General features: G+C 36.0%; 1 protein-coding gene across 1 annotated transcript in view; it reads left to right on the top strand.

The window, feature by feature from the left end:
* LOC129265611 (uncharacterized) overlaps nt 1–14676 on the top strand; it is a 37809-nt gene that overhangs the window by 5302 nt on the left and 17831 nt on the right. The window contains exons 8-18 of the mRNA XM_054903588.2: nt 2889–3011; nt 3806–3966; nt 4477–4606; nt 7072–7219; nt 7690–7913; nt 8173–8351; nt 9358–9550; nt 9808–10218; nt 13212–13460; nt 13806–13890; nt 14343–14518. Of these exons, the coding sequence (XP_054759563.2) occupies nt 2889–3011; nt 3806–3966; nt 4477–4606; nt 7072–7219; nt 7690–7913; nt 8173–8351; nt 9358–9550; nt 9808–10218; nt 13212–13460; nt 13806–13890; nt 14343–14518 (2079 nt within the window). The remainder of the gene's footprint in view (nt 1–2888; nt 3012–3805; nt 3967–4476; nt 4607–7071; nt 7220–7689; nt 7914–8172; nt 8352–9357; nt 9551–9807; nt 10219–13211; nt 13461–13805; nt 13891–14342; nt 14519–14676) is intronic.

The following is a 14676-nucleotide window of genomic DNA, read 5'->3' on the forward strand; positions in this document are numbered from 1 at the left end:
TATTCACAGCGTGATCACATGGTCGACTATGTGAATATGTTATTCATACCGTTGAAATGCTCAAATTTAACAGTGTGAATGTGATTTCACATTGTGTACCACACTGTGAACACAATGTGGTACACTGTGTTTTTTCCAGGAGGGATATCTTGGCACAGGGGCGTCGATCCATTTTTCAGATTGGGGGGGGGGGGCAAAATCATGAATCAACGTTCCAAAGGCGCTCGATCACACAAAACAAACAAACAAACCCACACACACACACACATAGGCCTATATATATATATATATATATATATATATATAGAAATGAATCAAAGCAATAGCTTTGATCCAGCTGAAGCATGGCGGCTTGTCATTGTTCGAAACCCACCTTCACCCGACAAAGGAAATTATAATTGGTATAGTGTCGAAAATCTGTCTATCTGACGGTCAATCGGAACGGGGTCGCCCTAGCCACTAACCCGTCTCTGTGGTCTAGTGGTTAAGGCACCGGCGTTCAAAGCTGGGGGCCCGGGTTCGATTCCCGGCAGAGACATTTTTTCGGCATCACCAATTTTTCCAAAGGGTAGATAGCTCTGGGGAACCTTGATTTAAGCTACGCCTACCATTGTTCTCTTCATCCATTTCTTTACAATATATATATATATATATATATATATATATATATATATATATATATATATATACATATATATATATATATATATATATATATATATATATATATACATATATATATATATATATACTTATTTATTTATGTTGATATATATATATGACTCATGAGAAAGAGACACATATCTCACCAACAAAGGTACCTGTTTAGGACTGTTTGTAGTAACTCATGAGGAGGATACATATATCACTACACAGATAATGCGAGTGCCGAGAGCGAGCTGAAATTTCTTTATATTTTATATTCTGACCTGAAAGCTTGATATTCTAAGCATTTTTGGTACCAATGATTAAGATGGGTATCTTAAACAATAGATGCGAGCGCGAAGTGCGAGCTGAAAATTTTGATATTTCGATCTGAAAAAATTGAGTTTAATGGACGTTTTTAATAAAGAACAAAATATATATCCAACAAAAGATTATTGCAAATCGAAGCGGGAGTTCTTTTGAGGTTTAGAACTGAAAACGGGACATTCTATTCACCTATTTAATCATGAAAAGTATGGGTTTTTGCTACAGAAATGATGCGAGCTGAAAATTTTTATATTCCAATCTGAAAAAGCGGACATTTTGAGCACGATTCTAAATAAAGAACGAGTTGTGTATCTAAATCTCGCTTGCTGATTTCTGTGTTACAACATTACAATCTTATTTTATTTTTGCACATGCGGAATTATTTGGGGGGAAAAACGATATGTTTGCCCACCCAAATATTTTCATTGGTGGGGCGATCGCCCCCCCCCCCCCCAGGATCGACGCCTCTGTCTTGGCATATTGATCTATTTTTGAGATTAAAAAAAAAAAGTCGTTAGTCTTAAAATATCAGTACAAAATGTTTAAACTGATCCACAGGCCTGTCAGTTTTAAATGATTTGTAGTTCTGACTCTCGATTTTCTATCAGAGCCTAGGGTCGTGGATTCATATCTCTCTGCAAGATTTTAATCCAAATTGTGCTGTAGTCGACCCAGGTAAAGAAAATTGATACTCTGTAGGACCTGTTTATATATCTGTAGAGGAAATGCTACATGCCAATTCTCCCACAAGCGACGACTTGATATCATACCATTTAGAGCTCATCTAGGTAGTATTGATGACATTTAATAATAATAGATTATTCATACATCTGAAAAAAATCCTCAATGTGTTTTATCAGAATCTACGTAATTTAACGGCAATATGAAAAAAATTAGAGATTTTTATTGGTGGTTTCATAATAAAATTCCAAACTGCACATCGCCAATTCTTTATATATATATATATATATATACATATAATTATATATTTATATGTATTTATATGTATTTCTAATATTTAAGGACGTTCAACGGTTATCCATGTCATTTTCATCAAACTTTGCACATAGATACTTTAGCACCTGAATATTCCAAATATGCAAAAATTAACATGCGTTCATGTGCTTGATATTTTGCTATAGAGCTTAAAAAATCACCCAAATTGATATTCTTAAGAATTGCGCGTTCAAAAGAATTTGGCATTTTTAGACCTCACGAGATCACTACAATGAGTTTAAACCTCTATTACTCAGTCAAAACCCATGAAAATTTAATTTAATTTCGCAAAAATATCAATAATAAATGCTTAAGATGCTATTTGCTATTTGTTTGCTGTTTTAAGTCTAACAGCACGGTTACGGTCAGTTCTTAAAAACGATGTGAAAGATAACAAAAATCCAATCTAGAAACTTGGGAAGTATAAAAAAAAATGCTGCACATAATTCAAAACCCATGTCATTTTCACCAAACTTTGCAAAATTGTAGAGGAAGATATACCTTGTTTTCAACTGTAAACACTTTTATTAGAGCAATTGTAATTTTTAAAACACCAAAAACGCGCCAAATGCTTTGTATCTATGTGAGGAAAAATTCCAAACCACTGTACCATTTATTCAAACTCTGGTTCATATTCGTCATACTTTGCAGCACTGCAGAGTAAAGTATTTTAAAATTGGTGAGGTATTTAAACAAAATGGTCCATGGAATAATTCCAGCTTATTAGTTTCATAGAATAACACATCGGAACTGCAGTTATAGTGTAGATAATTAGAAATATCAGCTCAGACCTCCAGCTTATTAATCAGTCACCTTTCCATCCATTGTCAACACCCAGAGTGTAAAATATGCGCAGATCATGATGTGCACAAACAGAACTGTGGAATGTCCTTAACTAATTTTGTTTATTTGAATTGAAGATTTTAATGAATGCTTGGATCTGAGTAGCAATGATTGCTCCAACATTTGTGTCAACATGGAGTCTGATTTCTATTGCAAATGTCCACATGGTCTGAGAATGATTGCAAATTCACAATGCGAGGGTAAGTCAAGAATATTATAATTAAATTCACTAAAGTGATGGCGACAATGATGAAAATTAAAAGAATAAGTAGAAGTATAGTGGTAAAGTGGCAGTAGTAGTAGTAGCAGTAGTTGTTGTTATTGTTGTTGTTGTAGAAGAAGAAGAAATAGAAGTAGTAGCAGCAGGAGCAGTAGTAGTAGTAGTAGTAGTAGTAGCAGTAGTAGTAGTAGTAGTAGTAGTAGTAGTAGTAGTAGTAGTAGTAGTAGCAGTAGTAGTAGTAGTAGTAGTAGTAGTAGTAGTAGTAGTAGTAGCAGTAGTAGTAGTAGTAGTAGTAGTAGTAGTAGTAGTAGTAGTAGTAGTAGTAGTAGTAGCAGTAGTAGTAGTAGTAGTAGTAGTACACGTAGGAGGAAGAGGAGTAGTTGTATAGAAGTAGAGTTGGTCGTGGTGATCTTAGTTGTTTCTGTTGTATTAGAAAACGTGTAATATTTTATTCTATTGAGCTTTTAAAGAAAATTATTTAAAATATAAAAAGCATGTTTCCCTGTCCACTTTGATATGAATTAGTACTGCAAATATTAATCATCAATAATAACAACTGCTGCGCTTCTATTTTGATGCTACTATATATCATTTAATTACCTATTTAAAAAAATGCTACCGTACATACCATATGAGACTATACTATAGTCTCATATGGTATGTATGGTAACATTTATAGTCACTATAGTATTGCTCCTTCCAATAAATTCAGTTTTGGAAAGAATAGATGATTTATAGCTTTAAAAAAAGGAAATGTGTATTTTGAGTTTTCAGATGTTTGTGAAGTAATAGGCTCCACGTTACATGACGATGGTCCACCTTCAACGTGTATCTTCATAGGGCATGCAACCTGGGAGGTAGCATACAGAGAATGTATACGAGGACACCTCGGTAGATTCGCTACACAAGAGGAGCTTTTTACATACTCATACTTGGTAAATTCATTTAATAATTGAACAGTTTCTGCCCTCTATGTTTATTATCAAACATCATAGCATTAACCGGAATAAAAAAATGAGCTTGTAGAATATCTACCTGGAAAATAATACAAAAGGCAGTTCTATCCTATATGAAGTAAAGTACTCTGCAACGATGAATATTTCGCTCGAAAAAAGACCGGCCCTTATAAGAGTAATGTTATTAATGACCAGATTAACTCCGGGGATTAACTCTTGTATTACAGAGAAAAACATTGAAAATAATCAATGGACAAAAAATAATCGAATAAATCTTATCACGACTCAAAACGGTTTTGAACTTATAAACCCTTTTAGATTAGTAATTGCAGGCAATTATAGGAAACAAATTTTGACATCTAGTATCCTTATCTTATGCAATGGTGACCATTCATGCCCTATAAATCCCCTCCTAATCTCGTGTTTACTTGCTAATCATTTAATTCATATCATGTCAAAATTATGTTTTTGGTAATCTTTTCCGAATAGCTGGACAGTGAATCATGGTGGACAATTGATCTGAATACCAAACAAAAGTGCAGATCATTTAATGTATTATCACGTGAAATAGCTGATGAGGATTGTAAAAATGCCGAATTGGATTTCTTATGCCTAACGGGTATGTTAATTTACATTGTAAGACCAATAAAATGTTCTTTTTTCATTAATCTTATTTTTGTGACTTACATAGAAACTGAAAACCCATCTATTTTGTTAAGTGAGTATATGTTGCAGATGTATAGGTATTTGATTAATTATATAAAAATCATTTAATACTTTCATTTATTTTCATTTGTATAAAATGATGTAGGTAAACTTTATTATACAATCCGTAAAGCGCATAAAGGATTCTTACATAATAATTATGTATGGTTACTATAACTCACATTCGTGATTTTTTTCATATGGCATTGCCACCCCATTAACTCGTCTATGATTACTCATAATTAATATATTTCACCTCAACTTTTTAAAACTTGGTATATGCACTGGCGTAAATCCCGGGGGGATTTGGGATATATCCCCCACTTTTCGAGGAGGGGGAGTGGCCTGTACAAACATCCCCCCACTTTTTACGAAAGAAATGAAAAAAAAATCACAAGAGATAATTGTTTTATTAAAATTCTTCCTAAAACACTGCTTAACAAAAAAAACAATATTATTGAATCATAAAATGCAAATAAAGAGCCTGTTCACCATTTCCAAACGAAATACTTATGTCCTTATTATAACATTGAAGAGAAACCCCCGTTTCTTCCAATTCATCAATGTTGGGGTCTTTGGGAAGGGATTACGATGGAATGTCAAAAAATGTAATTTACGCGCGTATTCGCATTTCGATCATGCGTGGTGTATGTTCAGTTTTACCGCGCGAGGCTGTTGTAATGAGTTTGATGTAATGCATGCATGTATGTTAGTTCGACTTCATTAAACTTGACAACTCGTAATAGGGAATATAGTTTTGGCATCATGTCCCAGTCCGGTTCAAAACGACGTAAATTGAGCAAAATAACGTCTTTCTTCAGGAGAAGAGATGAAGAGGATCCACAGGAAGATGTTGCAGAAAATGTTTCAAATGAGTGTACAACTGCCAGTAAAGAAGAAGCCTCAACCTCCGAACCTAGCAGCGACCAACATGACCAGCAAGACCAACAAAGTGTCAACAAACCTGTGATTGTGAATGTCTTGCATCTTCATCATGACAAGCCAAATCATCCAGCATCTACCAACATCCCTCCAAAAGAACGGAAAAACCAAAAATTCTATTTCCAAGCAAAATGGTTTCAGACTTATCCATGGCTGCATTACGATGAAGGAAAGGCAGGTGTTTAATGCTTCGACTGCTCCATTAAAGCTGAAAGAAATTGCCTTCTTCTTCTCGTAGAAGTGAAAGAGTCTGCATTCATCGACACAGGTTTCAGGAATTGAAAAAAAGGCCACCCAAAGGTTTGAGAGCCACCACTCCTCTGAAGAATGCCATCGATTTGCCATGTCACAGCTACACGCATCCAACAAGCCATCCATTGGAGCTCATCTTAGTGTTGAATATCAGCGACAAAAAGAGGAAGCGAGACATTCACTTCTGAGGATAGTCAGCGCTCTTAGGTTTCTCTCCGCCAAGGTCTTGCTTTCAGAGGACACACGGAGGTTGATGGGAATTTCCATCACCTTATGGAACTGCTAAGGGTAGATGACGATGGTCTAAGCAGTTACCTGAGACGCAAGACAATTTTCACATCCCCTAAAGCTCAAGAAGAAATAAGTGATATGCTCGCTCGGGAAGTCGTGACAAAGGTCGTCCACGGGATACAGGAGGATGGTCCGTTTGCAGTAATGGGCGATGGCACGCAGGACATCACATCAACTGAACAAGAATCCATCTGCCTTCGCCATGTGGATGATGAGCTGCACATCAATGAAGACTTCGTTGGATTGTACGAACTACCAAACATATATCGTGTTCATGACTCTCCTTTGATTAATAGTGTAGACTGATGCATCATTTGAATAAACTTAGTGATTTCTAAATGTTGATGACATGTGTATATATGCGTGAGAGAGAGAGAGAGTGTGTGTGTGTGTGTGTGAGAGAGAGTGTGTGTGAGAGAGAGAGAAATATGCGTGATGGGTGTGTGGATATCCGTTAGCTTGAAGTGGATGATTTATTCATGAATTAATTTTGAATGTAATCTCTAATAAAACAATTAAACCATCATGGGGTAAAAAAGATAATAATATTGGAGGGGTATTTGCCATTTGGACATATCAATGATAATTCCTTGCATATCTGAAAACATGATTGCAAAAAATGCCAAAATATTTCAATCATCCCCCCGCCCATCAACACGGATTTACGCCAAGTGATTTTAAGAAAGAGGAATCGGTTTGATTTGCCTAAATCCAATTTAGAGTTTGGCTATGAGCTCATAATAATAGTTTCATAAGCATCCTCAGTTTGAGAATGATAATTTAAAATTTTTCCTGGTGCTGTTCCAAAATCTAAAGTCTCGTTCTCTCTTCTATTTTCTTCATTTTATGAAACCGATTTTCGGATTGTCTCCCGTCTTGTTAATTATGTTTTAGAATACCAGTATATCCAGATTGAAGATGCAGACTTCACTTCATTAAATACTAACTTCACTGCATCGCTCGGATACCTAGGCTTCACTGCTCACTCAAATAATTATGACCAAACATTTTATGTCCAAGTTGATGACTCATTGAGCTTAAGGTAAAATGCATAAAACAGTAATTCAAGATGTTTTAGTGAACTAAAAAACTAAAAAGTGATTACACTTGAAAGTTTTCACAACTTGTATGAATGCTTCTGTCTTGACATATCACTAGGCGGTTGTTTCTTGTATGTGCGATTTTACACACGACTAGTAACGTGTTCTTGTAGGTGAGACACCCCTAATCAATTTCCTATAACCCTTGACAGATATTGTGAAGGAAAATTGCTTTCAGGTGCTTGTAAACTGTGTTAGACTTTTAAAAAATCACATTTTAAGTTGATGACTGAGAATATGATTTGAAACCTCAAAACTTATTCGATTTTTACGTAACAGCTTCATGAGAACCTCGAGGGTAGTATTGGTATACCATGAGGCGTGTAACGACGTAACGAATGCGATGAATTTCCACTATAACTCTATGCAACAAATATTATTCTACAACTTTTCTCATGTATCCCTTTCTCAGATTGACGTTCTTGTTCGTGTCTCTTCGAGAGAATCAGGATGGTAATGGTGATTGCTTAGACTATGTCTCGGTAGAAGATCTTGTAGTAATAAATACGGAACGTCGTAAGATTTGTGGAAGCTATAAGGATATTACCTTCTTCATGAACCATCATATTAGGATGAAGTTCTTTGCTCAGTCAATATTCTCTCTGATACAGTTCTCGATGACATATGAAGCTATAGGTGAGAAAAAAGACAATAATATGTGTTTATTCATATCATTTAATTTATTTCTTTTCCAACAAAATAAATATCAGTTTGATCAGTTTGATCAAAATGATAAGGTCAATTCAATAACAAAATTATGTGTCATCATTACACTTGAAATAATAGCATTACATAAATCACAATCAATAAATGAAGTATGACACTAAAATATAGATTTACACTTTGTGGAAATGGAAATTAAATCAACTCACGCATCAACATCTTTTTAAAACAGATTGTGAAGCGAGTCAAATCACCTGTGAGAGTGGATGTGGAACAACTGATTTGATTTTCGACGGGACTTATCTCCAGACTGACCCGTTTCCATCATCATTCATACCATTCAGTTCTTGTGAAGCCAATGTTACCGTACCAGATCCATCCTTCATTCTTATAACTATCGACACATATGGGGTACATATATGAATATTTAATTTCTTGTTCTGTAACCACGCTCTTGCTATAAAAAATTATTTGGTATGAAATTCTCATAATCAATGTAAATTCGGATCTTATTTGATTTCATCGGAGTAAGGAAGTGTGCTTATAATTTGATTATGTGCAAAATTCCAAGATTGAAAAGTACATGCCATTCATGCCAAAGCTAGAATTTGAATACACATTTCTTTCCGTAATGACACCGGAACGTCACTTGTGGGCAGACAATGACTGACCTAGCACAATTAGTGTACATCAAAAACAATAGCCAACCAATCACTACAACCTTGAGGACATGAATTAAAGCACGATTTTTACCCTGATATCGTGTCATTCAGCGCTCTCACCCTTAAAAGATTTAATCAGTTCAGTTAAAATCTTAAAGTCTGTAAAATCACCTTCATAGCTCGGATCAGAGCCTTAAGAAGTGCTGTCGTTGATTCAAGATGTTGATGCTATTTGGTAAATCTTCCTTTGTAGCTTTAAAACAGTTAAAACCATAATATATATTGACCAAAGTATAGAAGATAATTTCAAATCCCTTTTGGTATATTCTTTTTCACAAACATTACTTAAAAACTCAACCGGATTCAAACACTGTGGTTTGTCTTGTTTCCAGTGTTCCTCCTTCTTGCTATTTTAATCGTGTTCTTCATTATCTTCATCAACATTTTATCACTTCTCATCTCCTGCAATAATAATTCTTCTTTCCTTTAAATCTTACCGTGGTCTAGCTTCTTCATATCTCGCTAAAAAGCATGTAAGAGCTCTGTGATCTCCTTCTAAATACCTCCTTCCTAACTTCCTCGACCTCAAACTTCACTAAAACGTTATATGATAAACGTTCTTCCTACGCAATGTCATTTCTTTGGATAAAGTGAAACCAAATTGTAATGATGGTGATAATCTATAGATGGTGAGGTAAATTGTAATTGCTTGGTTTAGCGTTCTCACTGTCCATCATTCTATCATCTTGGTTCAGTTTCGCGAAGGTTCTGATGGGTTATGCCAGGATAGAGTCATATTGACTTCACCGGAGATTACTCTTACTTTCTCGTGTGATGATTCCCAAGTTCCTGGTCTCATCATTACAAATTCATCTACAATGACCGTTGCCATAGAAACGGGAAGAGAATCATTGTCAACTGGACTTCAGGCACGTATAAATTCCTCAGGTGAGTGGTTTTTAGCAGTTGTTGGTTGCTAGTATTTTTCTTAGAACCTTACCTATATCTGGTCAGTACTATTGTGCGTCTATCCCATGTGAGCCTACCGTTTTTGATGTGACCGAAAGGAACCATCGAGTGAACTTTCAGACCAAAACCCGAGCCAAAATGAGATAGCATGTAGAGGCACATTTAGTGACATCCTTCGAGACTTTCTGCCTATTATACTCATTGCAACTTAACTCCTTTCGCTTCTTCCCTTATAGATATTGCAGGTTGCGCAGTTGGGACGGATCTTGAAAACCAGGATCACCTATGTACCTTCTCTCCCGGCATTATCGCCAGCAGGCTCTTCCCAGAATACGTGGAAGGGGTATCTTCTGAGTTGTGGTTTCTTCAAGCTCCTTCAAATGCATTCATTGAAATTGTCTTCGATGTCCTGAGTCTCTCTGACGGAGAGGATTGTAGCTTCTCTCGCATCGAGGTCATTGACCACACGGGTTTGCCTCATAAGACGATTGCGTCGTTCTGCAGCGGTGACGACGGAGTGCATGATGGCATGGAAGTGGCAGTTGATGTTGATACAGTGGTGATTGAGTTGATGGTGAACTTTCACTATGACAACGCGAGGTTTCTTGCTCATTATCGCTTCGTGAATATAGAAGAAGATGAAGAAAGTGAGTTCTTGATTCACTCAATTAGTAAGAGCTATATGATATTGTTTTAGTTAGTATTTCTTAATTAACATTATTATGATTTATGCATTCACACTTGTTTATTATCAGATATTAATGGCAGAGTGAATTCCACATCGGGGTCCCGTCATACAAAGAGTTTTTATTGATCAGATCAACCTCAACTACATGGAAATCCAATAATGTCATAATTATTCTTCAGGTAATTTGCACAATGTCCTTTTTAAACACAAAGAGGCACACAGAGTCTTCAAGAAAAACAATAAATGAACGAATGTGCATCATATCTAGAAAACATTTCGTACAATTGTGCATTTAAGATGTTGACGTTGCTGGCTTTTCATAGTTGTGGTTGATCATATCAATCGCAACTCTTTGCAAGATGGCGTCCTGGTCTACTGAAAAGTAGGGTATCAACATTGAGAAGTCATTGACCTAATATTCATAATAGCATTTGTATTTTGTTTACCTTTTTTTCATTTCGGACACTTGTGGTCTGTTATCCATATGTTTCAAATTGGCTTTCGTCTCCCGGACAAGCCCCCAAAAGTATTTGTTTCGATATTGAATACCAAACAAATAACAAAGAAAAATTTGATTAGATTATCTACTTTTTAATAATTTACACAGAGTAAAAAACAAAATAATACAGTATATATAACATGTCTTGAAGATTCAGTTCTGAGTTATTCCAAATGCTATATACATGTACACTGTTGGTCATAAAGGTGGAATATTTATTTTTACCCCAGTTTAGGGAAGGATTTTTAAAAATTATTTATTTCTAATAGATCTAGATAATGGCATACATTCTCAGATTTTATTGAATACTAATTTGCGAGTATTTGTTTTGCGTGACTGCTTCATCATATGTGTGTTACTATGCTAATCAGCTAAGGGACCTACGTCCTTAAGTCATGATTGACAGTAATGAGGATTAATGCCTCACAAAAGGGCACTGATATATAGCTGATCGACACGATTTTTATCCTGGGGCCTCACAGTAACGAGGCCATTGCTTAGCCCCTGAATCATGACTGTACGCAGTGTTTGCTAGGGTACGCGGCCCCTTCCACAAATCCCCCAAAACGAAGAAAATGCAATAAATTGTCAAAAATTCATTGCATTTTCCCCCGGCCCCCAACAGGAAAAATTCCTCTGTAGGGCCATGCATTATGGTTCAAGGCATGGCCACACAGAGAAATTTTTCCTGTTGGGGGCGGGGGGAAATTGCAATGAATTTTTGACAATTTATTGCATTTTCTTCGTTTTGGGGGATTTGTGGGGGCGGCCGCGTACCCTAGCAAACACTGCGTACAGTCATGATTCAGGGGCTAAGTAATGGCCTCGTTACTGTGAGGCCCCAGGATAAAAATCGTGTCGATTAGCTATATAAGTGCCCTTTTGTGAGGCATTAATCCTCATTACTGTCAATTATGATTTAAGGACGTAGGTTCCCTAGCTGATTAGCATAGTAGCACACATATGATTTAGCAGTCACGCAAAAGAAACACTCGCAAATCAATATTCAATAAAATCTGAGAATGTATGCCATTATCTAGATCTATTAGAAATAAATAATTTTTTTAAATCCTTCCCTAAACTGGGGTAAAAATAATTATTCCACCATTATGACCAACAGTGTATATCCAAGATGGTTGGCAAAGGTTCCTTAAATTAAATTCCACAATGCTGGCGATGATGAAATTGATATTGAAACACGAAGAATAATAAGAGTCATTGTAACGGGTTGAAATGTCCATGAAGACGAAGTTGATTATAAATAGTCGATTTCAGCAATCGATGGGTTGAAATATGTTCTCTAGAACAGGTTGATGATCACGATGAGAACTAGAAATACCTCTCTCAAAATAACCGCAATAAGTTAATTGATGGTGTGCAAATTATTCCACAGAAGATAGATGTTGTATTCCAGTTGGAAATGAACTATATGCCCTTCATAAAGTCTAGTGTGAAACTCTGAATTCCGAGCTGATATGATGATGTCCTTGAATGAACTGCCAGCTTATATATATATATAAATTTGCACTGGGAGCTTCTCGTATTGTCTCTAAAAAGAACATTCTCCTTTCTAGAGCAATCCTAATTCTATAAAACTCTTAAAAGACCTCGGTGAAATTTAACAATGTAAACCACATAGGTAATCCTATTGTCCTTTTCCACTGCCGCTAGCAGGTCCTATTGTCTGCCAAGAATCATTGTAAATTATACAAATACCATTCATTACTCTGCCTCATGCCTACATACTAAAGCTCAACGAAGACATTCTGGAATATTCTTATTATGCAATGAACTTCCATAGTAAAAAAGAAAACTAACTAACTGGATGAATGCAATTTCTCTTACAAATTCTTATATATAACACTATGCAAAGGTTTTACCTATTATGTGGAAGATATGCATTATCACAAAAATTACTAAAGTACTGCCATATTTTTATTAGAATTTAGTCAAACCAGGAACCCTTCAGATACGGGTGAACTACCCTGACATTTTCAGACACAAAATAGTGTTTTAAAAAATAAAGATATAAGTTTCATCCTGCATACCAAACATTTTCTGAAATACTGAAGGTTGAGTTTGAATCATGGTATCTTTTGTATTAATTGTCTCAGTAATAACATTCCTAATGGGAAAGACTTTGGGGCATTCACAAAATATATGGATAGGCGTTTCGGGGTCTTTTATACAAAAAGAGCAAAGAGGAGGATTTTTCTCTTTAATTTTGGACGGGAAGCCATTGAAGGTAATAGTCCTAAATGGAAAAAAAATGGAATAAAGCACCTGTACTAGCACTTAAAAGGAAAGGTAAGTCTGTCTGCCTTTCTAAGGACAAAGTATAGCTTTCTTGACAGTATGGCTATTTATTCTTTCCATGCACGCCTTTCTCTGATTTGTAGAAGATTTAGCCTTATATGAAACCTAATATAGTTATATTCTGCGTTTGCACCCAGACTGGGAATCTCCTGATACTGCTACAGAGGATACCAGATGTCCAGAGGGCTGGGTACTGTACAGCGGACACTGCTACCATTTTACTCAGGTTAATGGAACATGGACAGATGCGGAAGAATATTGCACTCACCAACCGAGTGAATTGTCCGGCTCACACATGGTTAGCATCATGGATTCGAAAGAGGCCAAGTTCATTCACGGGCAGCTGATCTTAAGTTGGTCAGATTTCGGACAAAGCATATACATAGGTAAATTGCTTATACTCATTCACTCAACGGACTGGTCATTATCATGATGATACAGTGATGACGATGCAGAGGACGATGTCGATATTGGCGGTGATAATGATCGTAGTCGTCGTGATGGTGATGGTGGTGGTGGTTTTGATGCTGATGATGATGATGAGTAATGACAGTGATGATGGTAGTCGTGTTGGTGATGGAGATTATTATTGATAACGGTGATGATAGTTCGTGATGATGATAGAAGCAACGATGGCTATAGTTGGTCGTGGTGGTGGTCAATATGATGTCGATAAGTGATGATGGTGGCAATGATGTTAAATATTTTTGTTGTCGTTTTTTGTCTTATAGGTCTTGGTAATCGTGATTCTGCTAGTATGTTTCGTTGGACCAATGGTTCCCCCATGACTTACACTGACTGGTTTATACCCAGAAGGTAACTTCTTAGTATTATCTTGGTCATATTCTGCTTCGCCTGTTACCGAGTTCGTCTTGTGTATAATGGTCTACACACAATTGATTATTAATTTGGTGTAATGTTATTTCAAACCGTAACCGGTTCACCCTTTCTTTTAATAACTAAGCATTTTTGTCTAACTCGCCTGTATAATCATGAGAAGAACTTGTTCTAGTGGTCAAATTATGGATCCCTATTTCTCACTGAAAGCAATAAGGCATCAAAGAAAGTTGAAAAAATAAAAATAAAGCTTCCCCTATAAGGCGTAATACAATAGGCACACAAAATCAAATATATTATCAATTCAACAGTCTAAAACAATACCTTGGGAGAAGTTTAATAGTAGTAAAATACTTGTCATGATACCACCAGAAAAGCCATCCCGTGTGATGGTATGGACGTGTGATAATGAGATATGTTTATTTTAACAGTTATGAAGAAGACAGGGAGCGAAAACAGCCTGATGGAGGTTCAATAGAGAAGTGTACCATTATAATTCTAAGTAGAGTTCGATTCAGTGGACTTTGGCGTGATGTTCCCTGTGCGTTAGAGAGTGCTAATGCTGTCATATGTAAGATGGAAGCGACCACTGCATTAACAAACAGAAGTAAGTTAACTGGTTGCTACAAGTTCTCTTTAAATATATTTTCATCTGTTTATTTATTTTGTTTACTTTCTCCCTCAATTTTGTTCAGCAATGACTTGATGGGAACGTGTTGTTCATTGGATAATAGTTGTAGGTACGAGTACTTTCCCTCTCCTAGT

The sequence above is a fragment of the Lytechinus pictus genome, chromosome 7 (assembly GCF_037042905.1).
Source record: "Lytechinus pictus isolate F3 Inbred chromosome 7, Lp3.0, whole genome shotgun sequence".
NCBI lineage: Eukaryota > Metazoa > Echinodermata > Echinoidea > Temnopleuroida > Toxopneustidae > Lytechinus > Lytechinus pictus.